Below are 16,566 nucleotides of genomic sequence, written 5' to 3'. Positions count from 1 at the left end.
CTGTTTACTCACTGTATGGTAACTGCCGAAACATTGTTCACTAATTCAGTATCCTCCGTATCGACCCCACAGAAGCTGGCTGAGGAAGATAACTGCCGGACTAATCGGCTCCTTAACATGGGGAGGCCATTAGTTTAGCTGAGTTACTTGGTTAGCTAGCTAAATTAAACTATTATTAACTCTACTACTGCTGCTCCTGCTACTATTCTTTCTTTTATCATTTATTTCCTCTGGGCGACCAGAATATACCCTTTCTTTTGTATTTTCTTGTTTGAATTCAATTGAATTGCCATGCTGACCAGAACTGCCCGCGAGGTTCTCCGCAAAACCCCCCACGATGTGGTCGTGCTGTCCGCCGTGCGGAGTCCCATCGCCCGCGCCTTCAAGGGCGGGTTCAAAGATTCGTGGCCAGAGGAGATTTTGATGCCAGTATGTCTGATACGCAGAATGATGGATGCTGATGCTGATGAACCTGCAGGTCATGCAAGCGGCCGTGCAACGAGCCAAGATCGAGCCTGGCCATGTCAACGATGTCCTCATTGGAAACGTCCTGGCGGAGCTGGGCTTCGCCAAAACCGGCCGCATGGCTCTCAATGCCGCCGGTTTCCCGAACTCGACGACCTTCCACACGGTCAACCGACAATGCTCCAGCAGTCTGCAGGCCATCACCCACATCTCGCACGCCATCCTGGCCGGACAGATCGATGTCGGTCTGGCCGGCGGTGTGGAGAGCATGACGCGCAACTATGGCACCCGGGGCATCCCCGTCGACGTGTCGCCGACCCTGAAGGAGTCGCCCATCAAGGACGCCCGCGACTGCATCCTGCCCATGGGCGTGACGTCGGAGAACGTGGCGGAGCGGTACGGCATCTCGCGCCGGGAGCAGGACGAGTACGCGGTCGAGAGCCAGCGTCGTGCCAGCGAGGCGCAGAAGAACGGGCTTTTCGATGACGAGATCGTCCCGATCGCAGCGCGCAAGATCAACGAGGAGACCAAGGAGGAGGGCACGCATGTGGTCACGCTGGACGAGGGCGTCCGACACGGAGTGACGCTGGAGAAGCTGTCGGCGCTGAAGCCGGCGTTTAAGGAGAACGGAGGGAGCACGGCAGGCAATTCGTGCGTATCCACGTCCACCGGTCTTCAGACTGAAAGCTAGCTAACTGCAGGATACTACAGATCGCAAATCTCCGACGGCGCATCGTCTGTCATCCTCGCCCGCCGCTCCTGGGCCGAAAGCCACGGCCTGAAGCCGATCGGCCGGTTCGTAGGCACGCAGGTGGCCGGCTGCGCGCCAGACGAGATGGGCATTTCGCCCGTGTTCGCCATCCCGCAGCTGTACAAGTACGCGGGCGTGGAGCAGAAGGACATCGACATCTTCGAGATCAACGAGGCCTTTGCCAGCCAGACCATCTACATCCTGCGGAAGCTGGGGCTGGACCCGGCGAAAGTCAACCCCAAGGGCGGTGCCATCGCGCTGGGGCACCCAGTGGGCGCGACGGGCGGGCGGCAGACGGCGACGCTGTTTGCGGAGTTGCAGCGGCAGGATAAGGAGTTGGGGATTGTGAGTATGTGTGCGAGGTGAGAATCCGTATACTCCAATGTTCTATTTATTTTCTAGCTGGATGACCACTGACTACATACAGCACCGGGATAGGAGTCGCATCGCTCTTCATTCGCGAGTAGACTCACCTGTCTATGTAGATGTATATACGTATAACTCACGAAAAAATTGCATATTCTTCAAACCAGATCTACACCATAGGATGTACTACAGTATGATATAATTTCCCGTTTAGTAAACCAGGGAACTGAACTGAGAGCAAAGTTACCGTATACAATACGGTAACACAAACATGACAAACAAAGGCGGTGAGCTGGCCCCACGAAATAGCGCCTTCCTTCTCCTTCTCCACCTCCGCTCCGATTATGCTTGATTGCGGGGGACCAATAATCCCCTCGAGATACCTAATCCATTGTCGTACTTATTACAGTACGATGGACCGAGGTCCTGACATAATACAAAACTTGCTGCCAGCTAACTAGCTGATTCCATCCAAATGGAATAATAATGTGGGATGTGATCGATCGGATTTCCCTTGGACTTCCCCGCATCCGCATCCAGGAGGCCCCACGTGCGATTTGAGTTGGGGAAGGAAGGTGGGGTGGGCATTCTCCGATGGACGTGCGGAGTAGTTATTGAATTGTCAAAGTAGAGCGAGACTGGCAGAAAAGAACCTCGAAAGGAATTCAATTGCGCTACTAGGCACATTATAGTATTGTTGTACAGGTTATGGGTACCTATCTAAATAGCAGTACCTAAATGTCTTAGGTAGCTTGCCTTGCCAACTAGAGCAACCCCAGGTCCTGCAGCATAGGTAGCTAGCTACTAGCGAGCTTGTATCCATGTGTCACGCGTCAATTGACTAGAGACTATCCTGTCTATTATTTACTATGGAGTATTATCCAGTGCAATTGCCAGCACATACCTGTCCTGTCCCTGAGTAGGCGACCAACATGTCCTCCGCTCTTTTCGCGCAGCTCCTTCGTCGCCGCTCCCCGTTGGCGTTGCACTCATCATTTCGCGTTCCCGCTCGCATCTCCCCTCCTCGTCTTCCCGTGTTGAGGAACTTCCGTCAGACACAAACCCGCCTCATGGGGTCCGTCAGCGCCATCGACTCGAGTATTTTCCGCACGCTGTTTGGCACGGAGGAGATTCGGCAGGTTGATACCCTTGAACAGATTTACATCTGTATATTTTTTGTCTGGGCAGTTTCTCATTGGGATGTCCACAGGTGTTCAACGATGAATCCTACATCAGACGCTGCGTCGACGCCGAAACGGCCCTCGCACGCGCACAGTCCAAATGCAACGTGATCCCCGCCGAGATTGGCGACCTGGTCACGCAAAAAGCCGACGCGTCGAAACTCGACCTCGAGCGGCTGCGCCATGAGACCGAGATCGTCGGCTACCCGATCCTGCCCCTCGTGCGACAGCTGTCGGCCCTCTGCGGCGACGAGGCCGGCAAGTACGTGCACTGGGGCGCCACGACGCAGGACATCATGGACCTGGCCAGCGTGCTGCAGATGAAGCAGGGTCTGGATATCGTGGAGCGGCTGCTCAGGGACGTCATCAGGACGCTGCGCGAGCTGTCTCAGAAGTACAAGGACACCCCCATGGCTGGACGCACCCACCTGCAGCACGCCCTGCCCGTCACCTTCGGCTACAAGTGTGCCGTCTGGCTGTCGGGCTTCCAGCGCCATCTCGAGCGTCTCGAGCAGCTGCGCAGTCGGGCGCTGATGGTGCAGTTCGGCGGTGCTGCCGGGTCGCTGGCCTCGCTGGGCTCCGGGGACGACGGGCTGCGAGTCCGCAAGGCCCTGGCCGAGGAGCTGGGCCTGACCGATCCCGCGATCACTTGGCACGTCGCGCGCGACGGCGTTGCGGAGATAGTCAACTTCCTCGCCCTGCTAGGCGGCTCGATGGGCAAAGTCGCGCTGGACATCATCATCATGTCGTCGAACGAGTTCGGCGAGGTGTCGGAGCCGTTCGTCCCGCACCGGGGTGCCTCGTCGACGATGCCGCAGAAACGCAACCCGATCTCGAGCGAAGTCATCCTGGCGGCATCGAAGATCCTCCGATCGAACGCAGGGCTTGTGCTGGACGGGATGGTGTCCGATTTCGAGCGCGCGTCCGGGCCGTGGCATCTGGAGTGGGTGGCCGTGCCAGAGAGCTTTGTGATCGCCGTGGGGGCGCTGTCCCAAACACACTTTGCACTGTCAGGCCTGTCAGTGCACACGAAGCAGATGCTGGACAATCTGCATTCGACGAAGGGATTGATCGTGGCCGAGGCCGTCATGATGGGCATGGCGCCGTACGTGGGGCGGCAGAAGGCGCACGACATCGTGTACGAGGCCTGTCGGGAGAGTATCGAGCAGGAGAAGACCCTGCTGGACTGTCTGCTGGGGAAGGGGGAGGTGACGGCCAAGATGAGTGCCGAGCAGCTGCAGTCGCTGTGCGATCCGGTCAATTACCTGGGGGCGTCGTCGAGGATGGTCGATGATGTGTTGGCGGTGAGGACGTGACTTCAAATATATAGATTTGTATATACATGCTTATATACTTGTGGATAGCATAAAAAAGTCTGATTGTATGATATCCAATAGCAGTTTGACTAGGTATATCCCTAGGTCTGTTTCTCGACACAGTACGAGGTCACAAGGTTTTGTGCACGTGTCAGCAATCCATCTCAAGAAACAACCCCTTTAATACTATTTATCTGGGACTAAGATCATATAGAATATTCTCTTAATATAAGGAAACTATTAAAAAAAATCTTTAATTCTTAACGTCTTTCTTTCTTTCTTCTTTTGACGAGGGGTACTCCGTAATACTGTACAGTACCTATCACTTGAGATTTAATAGCATTGCTACTATTAATTAATTCATAATCTATATCTACATATTTGTTGTCTCTTTTTTGCCCTCCTGTACTTTTGTTTTTGTGTATTATGTTGTCAGAATCGGCCAAAAACAACGCCATGGCATTTGTTTCGAACCAATTCTAAACTAGATATGCCGGTTTCTCACAACATATTATTGTAATGTGGACGCAGTACTATGTCCTAACTAACCTCCACGTGGGGTAACAACCATGAACTTAGTCCCTAGACACATCTCTAGATCGATAGTTCATTAATAACCGGGGAAAATGCTAATCCATTTGCTTCTCTTCTTGTTCTTCTTCCTTTCTTCCCTTTTCTTTTTCCTTTTACCTTGGGAGTTGCGGAGCTAGGGCTAGATGCAGTGTTCTAGACAGACGATGTGCCTTCCCCAGATTTCCTTTCTCTCCCCACATTCCCTCTTACTATAGTAGGTATGAACCTAATCTTCACCACATTCTACCATCTGACCTCTTCCTTTATTCCTCGTCATGAACAGTGAACAAAGACAAGTGATACTAGAAAAATACATACCTACCTGTCCTCATACGTAATCCAAGAACAGCCCCGCAACGATGGACAAGAGGGGCCACCCGTCAAGTTTCCAACTTGACTAAACCTGAGCTGAGTCTTTACCTAAAGGGCCCCGCTAACTTCAACCTGCCAGATAGGTAGGAATGGTAATGGACCTGCCATTAGTGGTTCCCGAGCACATGCGTCCATGCGTGCATACATCTACATCTGCTGATGTCACTCCAGACGGAACGAGACTGCAATCGATCACATAGGGCTGGGTATCTCCAGCTGTCTGAGCCTCCATGGAGACGGAAGTGGGAGCAGGTGGAGAACTCACCGCATGTCATGGCATGTGTTCCATCAGGTTACACACCCAGCCCCTGGCCCAACATGGGTTTTGCCTGTTGGCTTGTTGGTAGGGAAAGAGTATTTCCGTGGGCGTTGTACGACAGTGTCCGATGGAGGGATTTAGTGCTTTTATATCTTAATTCTTGATTGTGAGTTCTGTCATTGAACTGTGATACCCTCCACCGCTGTGCTATATCCTGTCTCCTACATCATCCTCTCTACCTAGCTATCCTGTCTACCAGTTGCAACCAACATGGTCGCCGCCGCTCCCCCGATCAAGGAGAAGATCCCCATCAAAGACTTGCAGAAAGTCTTCCACTACACCGACACCCTCACGCGCAAACCCACCCGCGACAATGACCCCTACGAGTACCTGGCCGGCTGGGGAAACCGTCATCAGTCCGAGGTGATCCCCGGCACGCTGCCGGCCGGCCAGAACAACCCCATGGCCCCTCGCTTTGGCTTGTACACCGAGGGCATCACCTACTCAGCCTTTTCCGCGCCTCGACACGCCAACTTTAGCACCTACATGTACCGTGCCAGGCCGGCGGCAGCTCACAGTAAGAAATCGTCGATCAAAAGAAAAGAAAACTGGCAAGCTGACTTCTGCAGACGGCTACAAGACCAACATCGAGACGAAAGCCCACATCGAAAACTGCTTCCTCTCCATCAACCCCAAGGTCGAATCGATCGTGCAGCAGGCCGAATGGGCCCCCTTCCCTCTTCCCCCCGAGAACGAACGGATCGACTTTGTCGATGGACTGCACACCCTTGGCGGCAGCGGAGACCCCAACCTGCGCGAGGGCATCGCCCTGTACGTCTTCATGATCAATGCTGACATGGACCACCGCGCCTTCTGCAACGTCGACGGCGACTTCCTGATCGTTGCCCAGCACGGCAACCTCGACATCCAGACCGAGATGGGCAAGATCTTCCTCCAGCCGGGTGAGATCTGCGTCATCCAGCGCGGCATCCGCTTCGCCGTCCGGCTGGGCCCCGGCCACAAGGAGGCGCGTGGCTACATCACCGAGGTCTGGGGCTCCATGTGGGAGCTGCCCGACCTGGGCCCGCTGGGCGGCCACGGGTTGGCTAACCCTCGCGATTTCCTGTACCCGGTCGCCTACATCGACGAGGAGTTGCATGAGAACTGGACCATCATCAACAAGAGCAACGGCAAGTACAATGCCATCGAACAGGACCACAGCCCGTTCGACCTGGTGGCCTGGCATGGCAATGTTGTCCCGTACAAGGTCAGTTCTGTCATTCTGTCTGAAGGCCACTCTTGCTGACTACTCCCGCAGTACGACTTGACCAAGTTCTCGTCCCAGAACGCCACCAGCGTCGACCACACCGACCCGTCCGTCAACTGCGTGCTGACGGCCAAATCGCGCGACCCCAACACGCCGCTGGCGGACTTCCTCTGGTTCGGACCGCGCTGGGACGTGGCCTCCAACACGTTCCGGCCGCCGTACTTTCACCGCAACTCGGCGACCGAGTTCCTGGCCTGCCTGTACGGGCAAGGCCTGGGCCGGTCGGATGATTTCCTGCCGGGCGGTGGCAGTGTCGAGGTCAGTCACACGCCGCATGGAGGGTTCAGCGAGGCCTACGTGTATGAGATGCGGCTGCAGGAGAACGAGCCGCGGAGGATCCTCGAGAGTAAGCCGTCATCTATTATCCGTATGAATTAGGTGAAATCCAGGCTGACATCGATCAGACCAGATGACCATCATGGTCGAGAGCAGCCGGACCTTCCTCTTCACCGAGTATGCCCGGGGCGGCTGCGGGGTGTTCCACAACCAGGGGACCGACCCGAAGGTGTGGGACGTGCTGCCGGTAGGTTACATTCAGTATACTCTGTATCAATATGGACATCAAGCTAATTCAGACAGGACAAATTCTCCGCCTACCCCGGCATCAAGCAGATCCTGGCGGAGGTCAAGGCAGACAAGGCGAAGCAGCGGGAGCGCCTAGAGACGTATTACGACGACGAGAAGCTGGCGCAGCTGGCCAAGAAGGCGGCGCAATGGTGATATTAATGGCTCGAAGGCGAATGGCTCGGCTGAAACGGTGGAGGCGACCCAGTCGTAATGAAGTCGAGTCTGTTGTGAACGAGTGATGCCTTATCCTAAGTTCTTACCTCGTTGCCTCCTGTCGCCTGCGTGTATGTCTACGATTTTGATCTTTTAGCCATCTCTGACTTATGTATCTGATGTATGCATGTGCCTAATTATCTAGCTTGTCAGCTCGTTTGACGAAGTGGATTTAATTATTATCACTACATGTACTCCGTGTCTACAGTGTCTTACTACTGATGAGTCTGCTATCAGTGACAGGTGTATGTACCACGTGGCCTTGATAGCTAGCCAGCTCTACAGTCCACCTAACCAGTCAGTAAATCGACCACTGGCTATATTGAGTAGGTACTCTCCATGAACGAATTATCCTATTAGTTGCTGGCGTGCGGGGTATCCATACTACGGAGTACGGAGTGAGTGCATTCGATAAAAATCCAGAAAATATTATCAATCGTTGGTAGGCGGACAAGGGAGGGACAAATGATCTTTTTTCTTTTTTTTACGATAATAGTAAAATCCAATAAACAAAATTTCTTATTTTTAAATTACTTCTTATACCTAGATATTGCTCTTTTAATTGTCGAACGCAGACAGGCCTCTTATTTATATAAGAAAAAAAAACAGCTTTTGGAGCCGCAGCCTATGTAACGTCTGCGAAAGTCACCAATCAATTTCAGAGCCTAATTACCTGCCTGAGCCTTCACAGCATAGAAGAATAAACAGAGACAATTAATTCCTTTTTTTTTTGGTGGAAAGAAACAGAAAAACTTTGGAAGATTTCCTAGACAAATTGAAAACAAAACATAGCAGAATATATATACAGGGATATAGAGATGTAGATATATTAGACAATGCGGTAGAACAATAGCAATCAATGTTCTTTCTTATTATTATCTTAATAATGCCTCCGATCACGAAGGAGCTTGCTATGCTACCTTACCTACCTATTCCTTAATTTCAAAGTCAACTTTGAAAGATTTTACATCCTTGTGTTTGGGGGCCGCCGAAGGCTCGATCTTACTCTCTTTGCACCCACTACTCCTTCGGAGTCCTTCCAAAGAACGTCCGCATCTGTCACCGTTATGGAAGTAGGTTTTGCTAAATTTCTCACCTGGGACTGCTTGTCATGACGTACCCATCAATGAACCAAGTGTAGTCCGTAATAGTACTACTGCATATTCCGTATAACTACCTACAGACCAACTCAGTAATTGTCTTGGATACGAGTAAATTGTTCATCTGAAACATAAGGATCGACGGTCGTCCACTCTGAGTAAATGTTGTGTTAGATCAAGTAGATTTTTAAATGATTATTGGGAGACATCACCTCTTCTTCTACTGGCTAGATATGACAAATATCCAATTGAGGATGCATTTGATATATAGTAGATAAGCGACTGAGAATTTACATGCACAATCATCAAGTCATCGAATCGAACCAGCTCCCTGAACTGTATGCACATGGTAAGAAAGGTATCTGAGTCGTGAATGGTATTAGTTTTTCTCTAGGGAGTTTGGAGAACGTCATCATTTTGAAACTTCTCCAGTCGAAAGAGATCAACTTTATTCTGGCTTTTGCCCAATTATTACACGTCTATGAAGCCTTGTAAGCATTTCCTCTAACGAGAACGATTCGAGAATGCTTAGAAAAATTGACAAAAGGGCTTACATTTCGTGCATGCAATGGACGTCTCTTCTCTTGCAATCAGCGCGCACCTTTGCATTAAAGACAGTAATCTCTTCTTCGGACCAACCGAGGATCTCGGAGAAGGCAGCAGCCGTGAGACCTTCGACCCCTTCAATGAACTGCAGAGCAGTAAAGGCCCCAAGCTCCTTCTATAGGAGGTATTAGCAGCATATACTTGTCAAAATTGGTGATGGTCATCATTGTCGTTTAGATAGGTGGAGTCCTCCTCGAGTCTGTGTTCATTATTCGATAAGATCTTTGCCGTGCCGCAAAACTAGGTATGCAAAATCACCACTGTGAGCTACTATTGGATTGCATATACGTGCTCTAGGAGACTGACAGCGGGGGAGTCTTCGGCTACGATGACCCCGTACGTACTGACCGTCGAACATCCTTGCCTAGGTACGGAGGCCTAGATCGAGGTTAAGGACAAAATTCGTTCTTGACTTGAACCTTTTTAACTACTCCGTATACTACGTACTCCGTAGAGGTAAATTCAAGGCAGTGCTGCTGCAGCTGACTGACTGACGTAAACTGGCCAGTGAATTGTCCACGAATCACTAATTCTGGCTGATCGGGGGGCGGGTTCCAAATGGCGGAAAACCCCCTTCCCTCCCCGAATGGCAGGTTGTGGTTTAATAATCAATTGGGCGAGAATAATCCATGCCTAAATTAAATTACCCCGTGGGGGGAGTCGAGTCATTAGTTATCGTCCTCAGAACTCCTACCTACCTACCTACCTACCTACCTAGGTACGGAGGACTCCGTACTTATCTATCTGTGCTCTGTCTGTGCTCTATCTACGCTGGACTCTGGACGGAGAACTAGATCTAGACAGGGTACATAAATCACAGGGTGTACTCGTACTCAGTTCTCGTATGTACGGAGTATGTACGGAGTACTCTGTACCGAAGTAATAACTAAGTTCTAGGTATCTAGGCAGCCCCGCACAGGCAGGTTTCCTCTGAGATCGGCTTCTCCGGACGGCTCGAACTACCGATCCGCACGCATCGCCAGCACCTTCCAGGTGAACGGTGACGCCTGAAGGAACGAACCTTGGAACGTTCCTCCCCGAGTTCCGGTCAGGTCACTTGACTGTACGGAGGAGTCCCGCCGGGGAAGGCGCGACCAGCAACCAGCGCAACCACCGCCTATTTGCAATCTGCTCAACGTGGCTCGTCGGCCGTTCCTGCCTGGTTACGTTGCTAGCTAGCCCAGTAACTAGCAAGTACCCGGGGTTTTCGGTTTTATCCTTCCCCTCTCCAACTGTGCGCTACTGGTTTCAGAGGATGACACTCGTTGCCTACACTGACACTATTCTTCTCCTTCTTCACACCCTCTCCTCCCCCGCGAGAGAATGATCCAACTCGATCGCCATGGTCTTGAGAAAGTGCACCATCTGTGATCGCCGGTTCAAGAAGACGGAGCACTACAAGCGGCATGAACGGTCTCGTATGTGCAGACAGGACTGTCATTAACATTAATCCTGACTTTTTTTTTGAATTTAATTTGAATTTAATTTCGCTGACTTCTCCAGATACAAAGGAGCGGCCGTACGAGTGCAGTGTCTGTCACAAGCGTTTTTCCCGAAGGTGTGTCTGATCGAGATGATACCAAAAAGGAAATCATCTAAGCACTCGCAGTGACGTTCTGAGTCGACATGCCAAAGGCCATGTGCAGAACGCTGCCAACGGGGCTATGAATGCCGCCAACAAGAATTCCAACTCCAATCCCAATCCCACTCCGACGCCCAGTCTTGCCTCCACCCCGATCATCCCCGACCGGAATCCGCAGCAGCGTCGTCAGCCCTCTGCGGTCAGCTTGAATCGCTCTGTCGACCCCAATGATGACCCCCAACGCCTTCTGCCCAGCAATCCCAACGACAGTAGACTCGCCAACCTACCACCCACCCCACGACACGTCCCGCTGGCCCAGTCCGGCGGACTCTCCTCCAACCTGGACTTCCTTGCCGACATCTCCGCCCATCAGGCGCGCACTGAACCCGATATCAATCCCATGATGATCGATGAACAGCAGCCCTACTTTGGCTGGAACGATGTCGCCGCTCTCAATCCCCCGGACCAGCATCATCCGCCGCGCCCCGTGCCGTTCGAGACCGTCCCCTACGAGATGCTCCAGCTGTGGCTCGAGCCCCGCGCGGACACCATCTCCCATCACAGCTCGCTCGATTTGATGCGCGACGCCACTCTCGGGCTGATGGGCGAGAACTTCATCCCCCCAGAGCGACGGAACAGCAGGTCGCTGGAGCCGATCAAGTCCGGCGTCAACATCCCCAATGAACGCTTCGCCCGGGTCGAACGGTGCTGGTTGGCGCCTCCGAACCATGTCGGGCGGCTGATGAATTCGCTGTGGCGCGACATGTCCTGCTGCGACAGTGACAACCTCTTTTCCATCCCCAACTACCACGCCCTCAGCCCGCAGTCGGACAGCTGTCCCGGCACGCGGTTCGGGCTGGACGAGGAGTGCCGGTTGCAGTTGCAGGCCGCCTTTGGTCTGACCCAGTCGTCCCTCGCGACGCTGAACTCGCCGGGAAACGGTGAGCTCTCGCCGGCGGCCTCCACCTCGGCGTCGGGGTCCATCCCGACCTTTCCTCCGGCGGAGATCTTGGACATGGCTCTCGATCTGTACTTCCGCAATTACCACCCGCTGGTGCCGTTTGTCCATATGCCTACGTTTTGCGCCAAGCGGACGCGTTTGCCGATGCTTTTCGTCATGTGTCTGATTGGGATGATTATCTTGGGGACGAAGGGTACTACCAATTTTGTTTTAAAGATGTTTGGCGTGAGTTAACCTTGTATTCGAGATATCTATATACTATAACCCCGCTAATGGACTTCTAGCTCGTCCTCGAAAAAGTCAGCGGCGAGCTGGCCAAATGCTCTGTGGGCAGCGGGACCCCCGCCGGGATGATGTCGACCTTTGCGACGGCTTTTCTACTGCTTAATCTAGCTGCCATGACTGGGGTTTGTACTCTATCCCTGCAATTGAACTTGACCTGCTGACTATCTTCAGGAAAAAGAGCACCTGCAGCAGTGTCAGATGCTCTACATCAATCTCATGTCGGTATGTTGATCGTGGCGACACAGCTCTCTTTGCTTCTGCTGACGTCTGCAGATCGCCCAAAGACACGGCCTCTTCACCGCTGGCGAAGGCCAGCTGCTCGACATGTCCCTTTTTGAAGCGGTGCCGGACCTGGACATGAGGTGGAAGGCATGGTGTCGGGTGGAGTCTGCAAAGCGGTGCGTATTCTCTGGAATGACTCAGACTGTTCAGTCTATTCTAACGTCTGCAGCCTGATCATCGGCCTCCTTTTGATTGACTCGTGGTATGCGTCCTTCCTATCGACCAGTCCGATTGTGGTCCCCGATTCCGTCCAGCTCATCCTCCCGTGCAACGACGCGCTCTTCAAAGCAAATTCCTCGGCGCGGTGGATGCAGTTGATCCGCGGGGGCAAACGGATCCTCATGCCTATGATCAAGGCACCGTCAGAAACGGTGTCCCTGCCTGCATTGGATGCGCCCATCGACGACTTTTGCATGCACGGCCTGCTGGCCATGCTGCAGCTGCGCCTGTCGGAAGCGCACCATCGGCTGCTCTCCAACCGGTCGAGCTATCCTTTCGCGCCGTGCCACACCTATGCCATGGACGGTCGGGCCCGGTGCTTGACCTCGTTGCAAGTCCAGGTGGTGAACACGTACGGCGACTCGCTCGAGCGACTGAATCCCAACTGCATCGTCATGTGGCACCATATGTGCATGAACCTGACGGCGGACATTCAGATTTTTGATCTCGCGGCGGGCCGCACGGGGCCTGGGCCGGCTCGCAAGGCGCTGGACGACATTGCGGCGTGGTCCCAGACCCCGGCAGCGCGGCGGGCCTGCTTGCATGCGGCTCAGATCTTCAAGGCGCTGACGAATCGCAAGGCGTCGGACGACACCATGTTCCATTCCGTCTACGCCCTCTTCTCGGCGGCCCTCGTGCTGGGGCTGTACACGTTCATGGTGCCGCGCTCGGCGGAGACACAGGCGGGAGCGGCGTCGATCGAGCTGCTGGACGACATTGACTGGCGGCAAGTGGGCAGCGAGGGCTTCACAAGTTTTATGGAGCCTCGGGGGAGCCAGTCGTTTACGACGGCGGACGACCCGGCGACCAATTTTATCCGCAACGGCGGCACAATCTACATTCGGGGGGTGCCGCATCAGGGGGGTTACCAGTCCGCGCGACGGATCCTGCTGGACTACGGCAGTTTGCTGAAAGACACTGGGAAGTGGAGCGTGCGGAAGTTTTCTTATGTCTTGCACATCATGAGCGATGTTTTGATGGATGTTGATTGAGGGACATTCCCTGTTACATACTGGTCAGACGCCTACTTCAGACGGCTACTAGACGACTATGCATTGACATTCACTTTGTGATCTCCCAACCTGATTTGTCTGGCTTCCTCCCATTCTCGCTGGAGGGTTGCTACGACAGTGGCCTTCCGCGGAATCAGTCGACAGCGGTACGGCTTGGCGACGGTGACGGAGGCGGATTCAAAGGCAGCATCAGACGTGTTGACGGGGATCTCGACGCCGTTGTCGTCCAGCGGGGGTCGCGGGTAGAAGGCCCAGAGCACCTTGGCGAAGAGGATGAAGAGACTGTTTTCGGCAATGTGGAGGCCCGAGCAGATGCATCGGCCGGCGCCGAAGGACCAGTGATCGCGGTCGTCCTGGCCGACGTAGGCGCCGGACTTGAGGGGGTAGGCGAGGTAGCGGGCGGGGTCAGGTTGATGGTGACGACGCTGCCTTTGTAGACGACGTCGGCGTCGGTGTAGTGGGGGCTGCCGACGGAGGCGACGGGGCGATGCGCAGGACCTGCAGATGTAAGGGAGGCGGTCTTCGTCGGCGAAGGTGGGCGAGTGGTGGTTGCTGACGACAGCCGTCAACTCAGCATGGGCGCAGGCGACGACGGGGGGGTTGGCCATGAGGTAGAGAAGGCCAGTGTTGAAGGTGGCGGACGTCGTTTCGGAGCCTGCTTCAATCATAGTTTCAGCGGCAGCAGTAGCAGCATGTTAGCTGACATCATGTAAAGTAGTATAATATCAGTTCGTAGTGATCAATCAATCAATCAATCAATATACTTACCAGGCGACAACACCCGGCCGAAATCGGCCATTATGGCGAGGATTTGTTAGATGTCGGGGGGGGGGGGGGGGGGGGGGGGGGAAGTTCTGCTCGACAACATTAACTGATATCAGATGGAGATCAAAAAAAATCAATTATTTAATTAATTCCCAAACTCAGTGATAAAATCAGATCAAAACTTGAATTATACCAGGAAATAAATAAGGAAAGGAAAGAATGGAATTGAATGAAATTGGAGTGTTATCATTCCATGGGAATCTAGATATGTAGATAGATAGATAGATAGATAGATAGATAGATAGATAGATAGATAGATAGATAGATGATATCTACCTAGGTATCAATTCTTTGGGCTGATGAGACATGGGTTTAGACCTAGGAGACATACAACGATATGGGTGACTCGCAAGCCAGGTGAAGAGCTAGATCCTGCATACATAGTGGAGCGATTCACTAAGAAGAAGGGATGGATGTTTTGAGGTTCTATTTATGGAGATCAAAGAGGCCCATGTCTTTTTTGGGAGAAGGAATGGGGTACTATATCTGGATCCTCATATAGTGAACGGATTGTCCATATTATTGATGGGTGGCTTTGTTTACATCCAGAGCTTATCTTAATGTAAGACGGAGCCCCTGGTCATACTGCAAAAGAGACTATAAGTGAGTTTCACTCATGTGGTATATAGAGAGTCAGTATATAGATATATAGAATAGGGCTGTGGGCGTAGTCATTATGAAAATCGTTGCTGACCCACCATACTAATGATCTTTCCGGGGGACAATGAGACGGTTAGCGGGGCGCCCGCTCCGCTAACCGCTAGACTGTGTCGGGTAAGTCACCGCCCCGATCCGGTTTGGCATTGTCCTCTGTTACGTCTCATCCCCTCACCCCACCGCTGCCGCCATGATTCTTGGTCACTCGGGTTTTTCTTTCTCCTACATGAGATGAGTGTGAAAAGCCACTGAGTCGACTCTCCCTTCTCTAGTATCTGCCAGATAGGTCTCATGTTTGCCTCGAGGAGCTCAGACGCTTTTTGGATCCTAAGACTTTCATGTAAGCGCTGTCATACCTCAGTATCCCAGGTGGTCACTAAGTAATCACATGATAGGGCTGCTGCAGTCACTTGACTTGAGCTTCATCGCGACAATAACCCACCAGTTTCCCAACTACACTCTCACAAAGATGGATCTTCCTTACGTTACGTGAGGGACTTCCGCTCTGAGTTGCGAGGCGATTTGAAGGTAAGCAGAACGTCATGACTTAGGAAGAAGCTCCTCTCCCAGTCGTATGACATCGCCATGTGCATCTGCAGTTTTTGGTTTGCTTGAGTGTGCTGGGCTTGTTAACCTTACACACTGTTATAGAGGTGCCGTCTCTTGATAGTAAGGCTAACATAAGTGGAATCCAGAGTGTCAATCGAACCTGTATCGATCACTCCTCTTCTCACATACTCAAGGCGGAGACAGCTGAAGCGGGCCCCGCGATGGCGACTACCTCGACAGACGCAAGGACGACAATTATTCGACCTTTCGCCCCCCTCCCAGAAGACACGTTCGACCCAGCATATCCTCAGCGAAATGTCGACAGGGTCATTATTAAACACCCAGCCTACCCAGATCACAACGATCTGCTGTCCTTTTACGCGTGGGATAATGGCTCTGGTATCCACCTTGGGACGGTACTCCTAGCTTGCCGGTTGGTAGCATGTAATGAATTTGATGGTTTCTTGACTAAAGATCGGAATGGCACTCAGCAGATAACAGACTCTGAAGATTCTGTTCTTGCGCCTGGCATCTATTTCTTCCACGTTCGTCCGCCACAACCAGATATCTATAGATACCCAATCTATCCATGCTTCAAGGACTGGAGGTATCCGCACGATAGCGTGCCCAATTCCTGGGTAGGCTCGTGGACAAGAACAACGGCTCCGCCCAGCATAGATGAGGCCGCAAACTCGAGCGTCTCACTCGCTGTGATTGCGAGAGATAAGAAGTGCTGCGTTTCTGGATTTCAAGATGGACTGGAGCGAGCGCATCTCTGTCCTCAGGCAGAGAAGGAGTGGTTCAGGCAAAATGATATGCAGGAATACAATTCTTGTCTTGGTCTCGCGACCGAATATTTTGTTGATGACAAAGCAAACTCAATATCTCTCCGCGTTGACATATATCAGTGCTTCGATAAGGGGTCCTTTGTTATTGTGCGAAAGGAGGGGAACTGGGTGGCCCATTTCCTCAGGCAAACAAACTAATTCGGAAGGATATTTCACAATAGGCAGGTAATTGTTAATACAGCTGTGGCGCCACATTTCCTCCTTGTTCGGTTTGCTTGGGCCCTGTTCCCTTTTGTGACAGGCATGTTT

At 52.6% G+C, this 16,566-nt stretch overlaps 8 protein-coding genes across 8 annotated transcripts; 6 read left to right on the top strand and 2 right to left on the bottom strand.

The window, feature by feature from the left end:
- Nucleotides 1-291: 291 nt before the first annotated feature.
- Nucleotides 292-1,683, top strand: VTN77DRAFT_4315 (uncharacterized protein; the record flags this gene model as incomplete). The annotated part of the gene is made up of 4 exons (XM_069420361.1): nt 292-429; nt 479-1,116; nt 1,177-1,578; nt 1,644-1,683. 4 exons carry the CDS (start codon nt 292-294, stop codon nt 1,681-1,683), a joined length of 1,218 nt encoding a protein of 405 aa, XP_069281986.1.
- An 831-nt stretch (nt 1,684-2,514) lies between these two features.
- On the top strand, nt 2,515-4,079 carry VTN77DRAFT_4314 (uncharacterized protein; the record flags this gene model as incomplete). Its single annotated transcript, XM_069420360.1, has 2 exons — nt 2,515-2,721; nt 2,793-4,079. The coding sequence occupies 2 exons, from the start codon at nt 2,515-2,517 to the stop codon at nt 4,077-4,079; spliced, it is 1,494 nt and encodes a 497-aa protein (XP_069281985.1).
- Nucleotides 4,080-5,113: 1,034 nt separating this feature from the next.
- VTN77DRAFT_4313 (uncharacterized protein) lies at nt 5,114-5,447 on the top strand (the record flags this gene model as incomplete). Its single annotated transcript, XM_069420359.1, has 2 exons — nt 5,114-5,116; nt 5,196-5,447. The coding sequence occupies 2 exons, from the start codon at nt 5,114-5,116 to the stop codon at nt 5,445-5,447; spliced, it is 255 nt and encodes an 84-aa protein (XP_069281984.1).
- A 106-nt stretch (nt 5,448-5,553) lies between these two features.
- On the top strand, nt 5,554-7,330 carry VTN77DRAFT_4312 (uncharacterized protein; the record flags this gene model as incomplete). Its single annotated transcript, XM_069420358.1, has 5 exons — nt 5,554-5,860; nt 5,913-6,550; nt 6,602-6,956; nt 7,015-7,133; nt 7,190-7,330. 5 exons carry the CDS (start codon nt 5,554-5,556, stop codon nt 7,328-7,330), a joined length of 1,560 nt encoding a protein of 519 aa, XP_069281983.1.
- A 1,639-nt stretch (nt 7,331-8,969) lies between these two features.
- Nucleotides 8,970-9,765, bottom strand: VTN77DRAFT_4311 (uncharacterized protein; the record flags this gene model as incomplete). The annotated part of the gene is made up of 5 exons (XM_069420357.1): nt 8,970-8,994; nt 9,045-9,211; nt 9,441-9,474; nt 9,544-9,586; nt 9,744-9,765. The coding sequence occupies 5 exons, from the start codon at nt 9,763-9,765 to the stop codon at nt 8,970-8,972; spliced, it is 291 nt and encodes a 96-aa protein (XP_069281982.1).
- Nucleotides 9,766-10,438: 673 nt separating this feature from the next.
- On the top strand, nt 10,439-13,417 carry VTN77DRAFT_4310 (uncharacterized protein; the record flags this gene model as incomplete). Its single annotated transcript, XM_069420356.1, has 7 exons — nt 10,439-10,514; nt 10,600-10,654; nt 10,706-11,864; nt 11,924-12,046; nt 12,096-12,146; nt 12,198-12,322; nt 12,376-13,417. 7 exons carry the CDS (start codon nt 10,439-10,441, stop codon nt 13,415-13,417), a joined length of 2,631 nt encoding a protein of 876 aa, XP_069281981.1.
- A 56-nt stretch (nt 13,418-13,473) lies between these two features.
- On the bottom strand, nt 13,474-14,106 carry VTN77DRAFT_4309 (uncharacterized protein; the record flags this gene model as incomplete). The annotated part of the gene is made up of 1 exon (XM_069420354.1): nt 13,474-14,106. One exon carries the CDS (start codon nt 14,104-14,106, stop codon nt 13,474-13,476), a length of 633 nt encoding a protein of 210 aa, XP_069281980.1.
- Nucleotides 14,107-15,690: 1,584 nt separating this feature from the next.
- On the top strand, nt 15,691-16,455 carry VTN77DRAFT_4308 (uncharacterized protein; the record flags this gene model as incomplete). The annotated part of the gene is made up of 1 exon (XM_069420353.1): nt 15,691-16,455. The coding sequence occupies one exon, from the start codon at nt 15,691-15,693 to the stop codon at nt 16,453-16,455; it is 765 nt and encodes a 254-aa protein (XP_069281979.1).
- Nucleotides 16,456-16,566: the final 111 nt, after the last annotated feature.

This window comes from Rasamsonia byssochlamydoides (genome assembly GCF_041956645.1).
Source record: "Rasamsonia byssochlamydoides strain NRRL 3658 unplaced genomic scaffold VTN77scaffold_3, whole genome shotgun sequence".
NCBI lineage: Eukaryota > Fungi > Ascomycota > Eurotiomycetes > Eurotiales > Trichocomaceae > Rasamsonia > Rasamsonia byssochlamydoides.
This window is presented reverse-complemented; position numbering and strand designations above follow the sequence as displayed.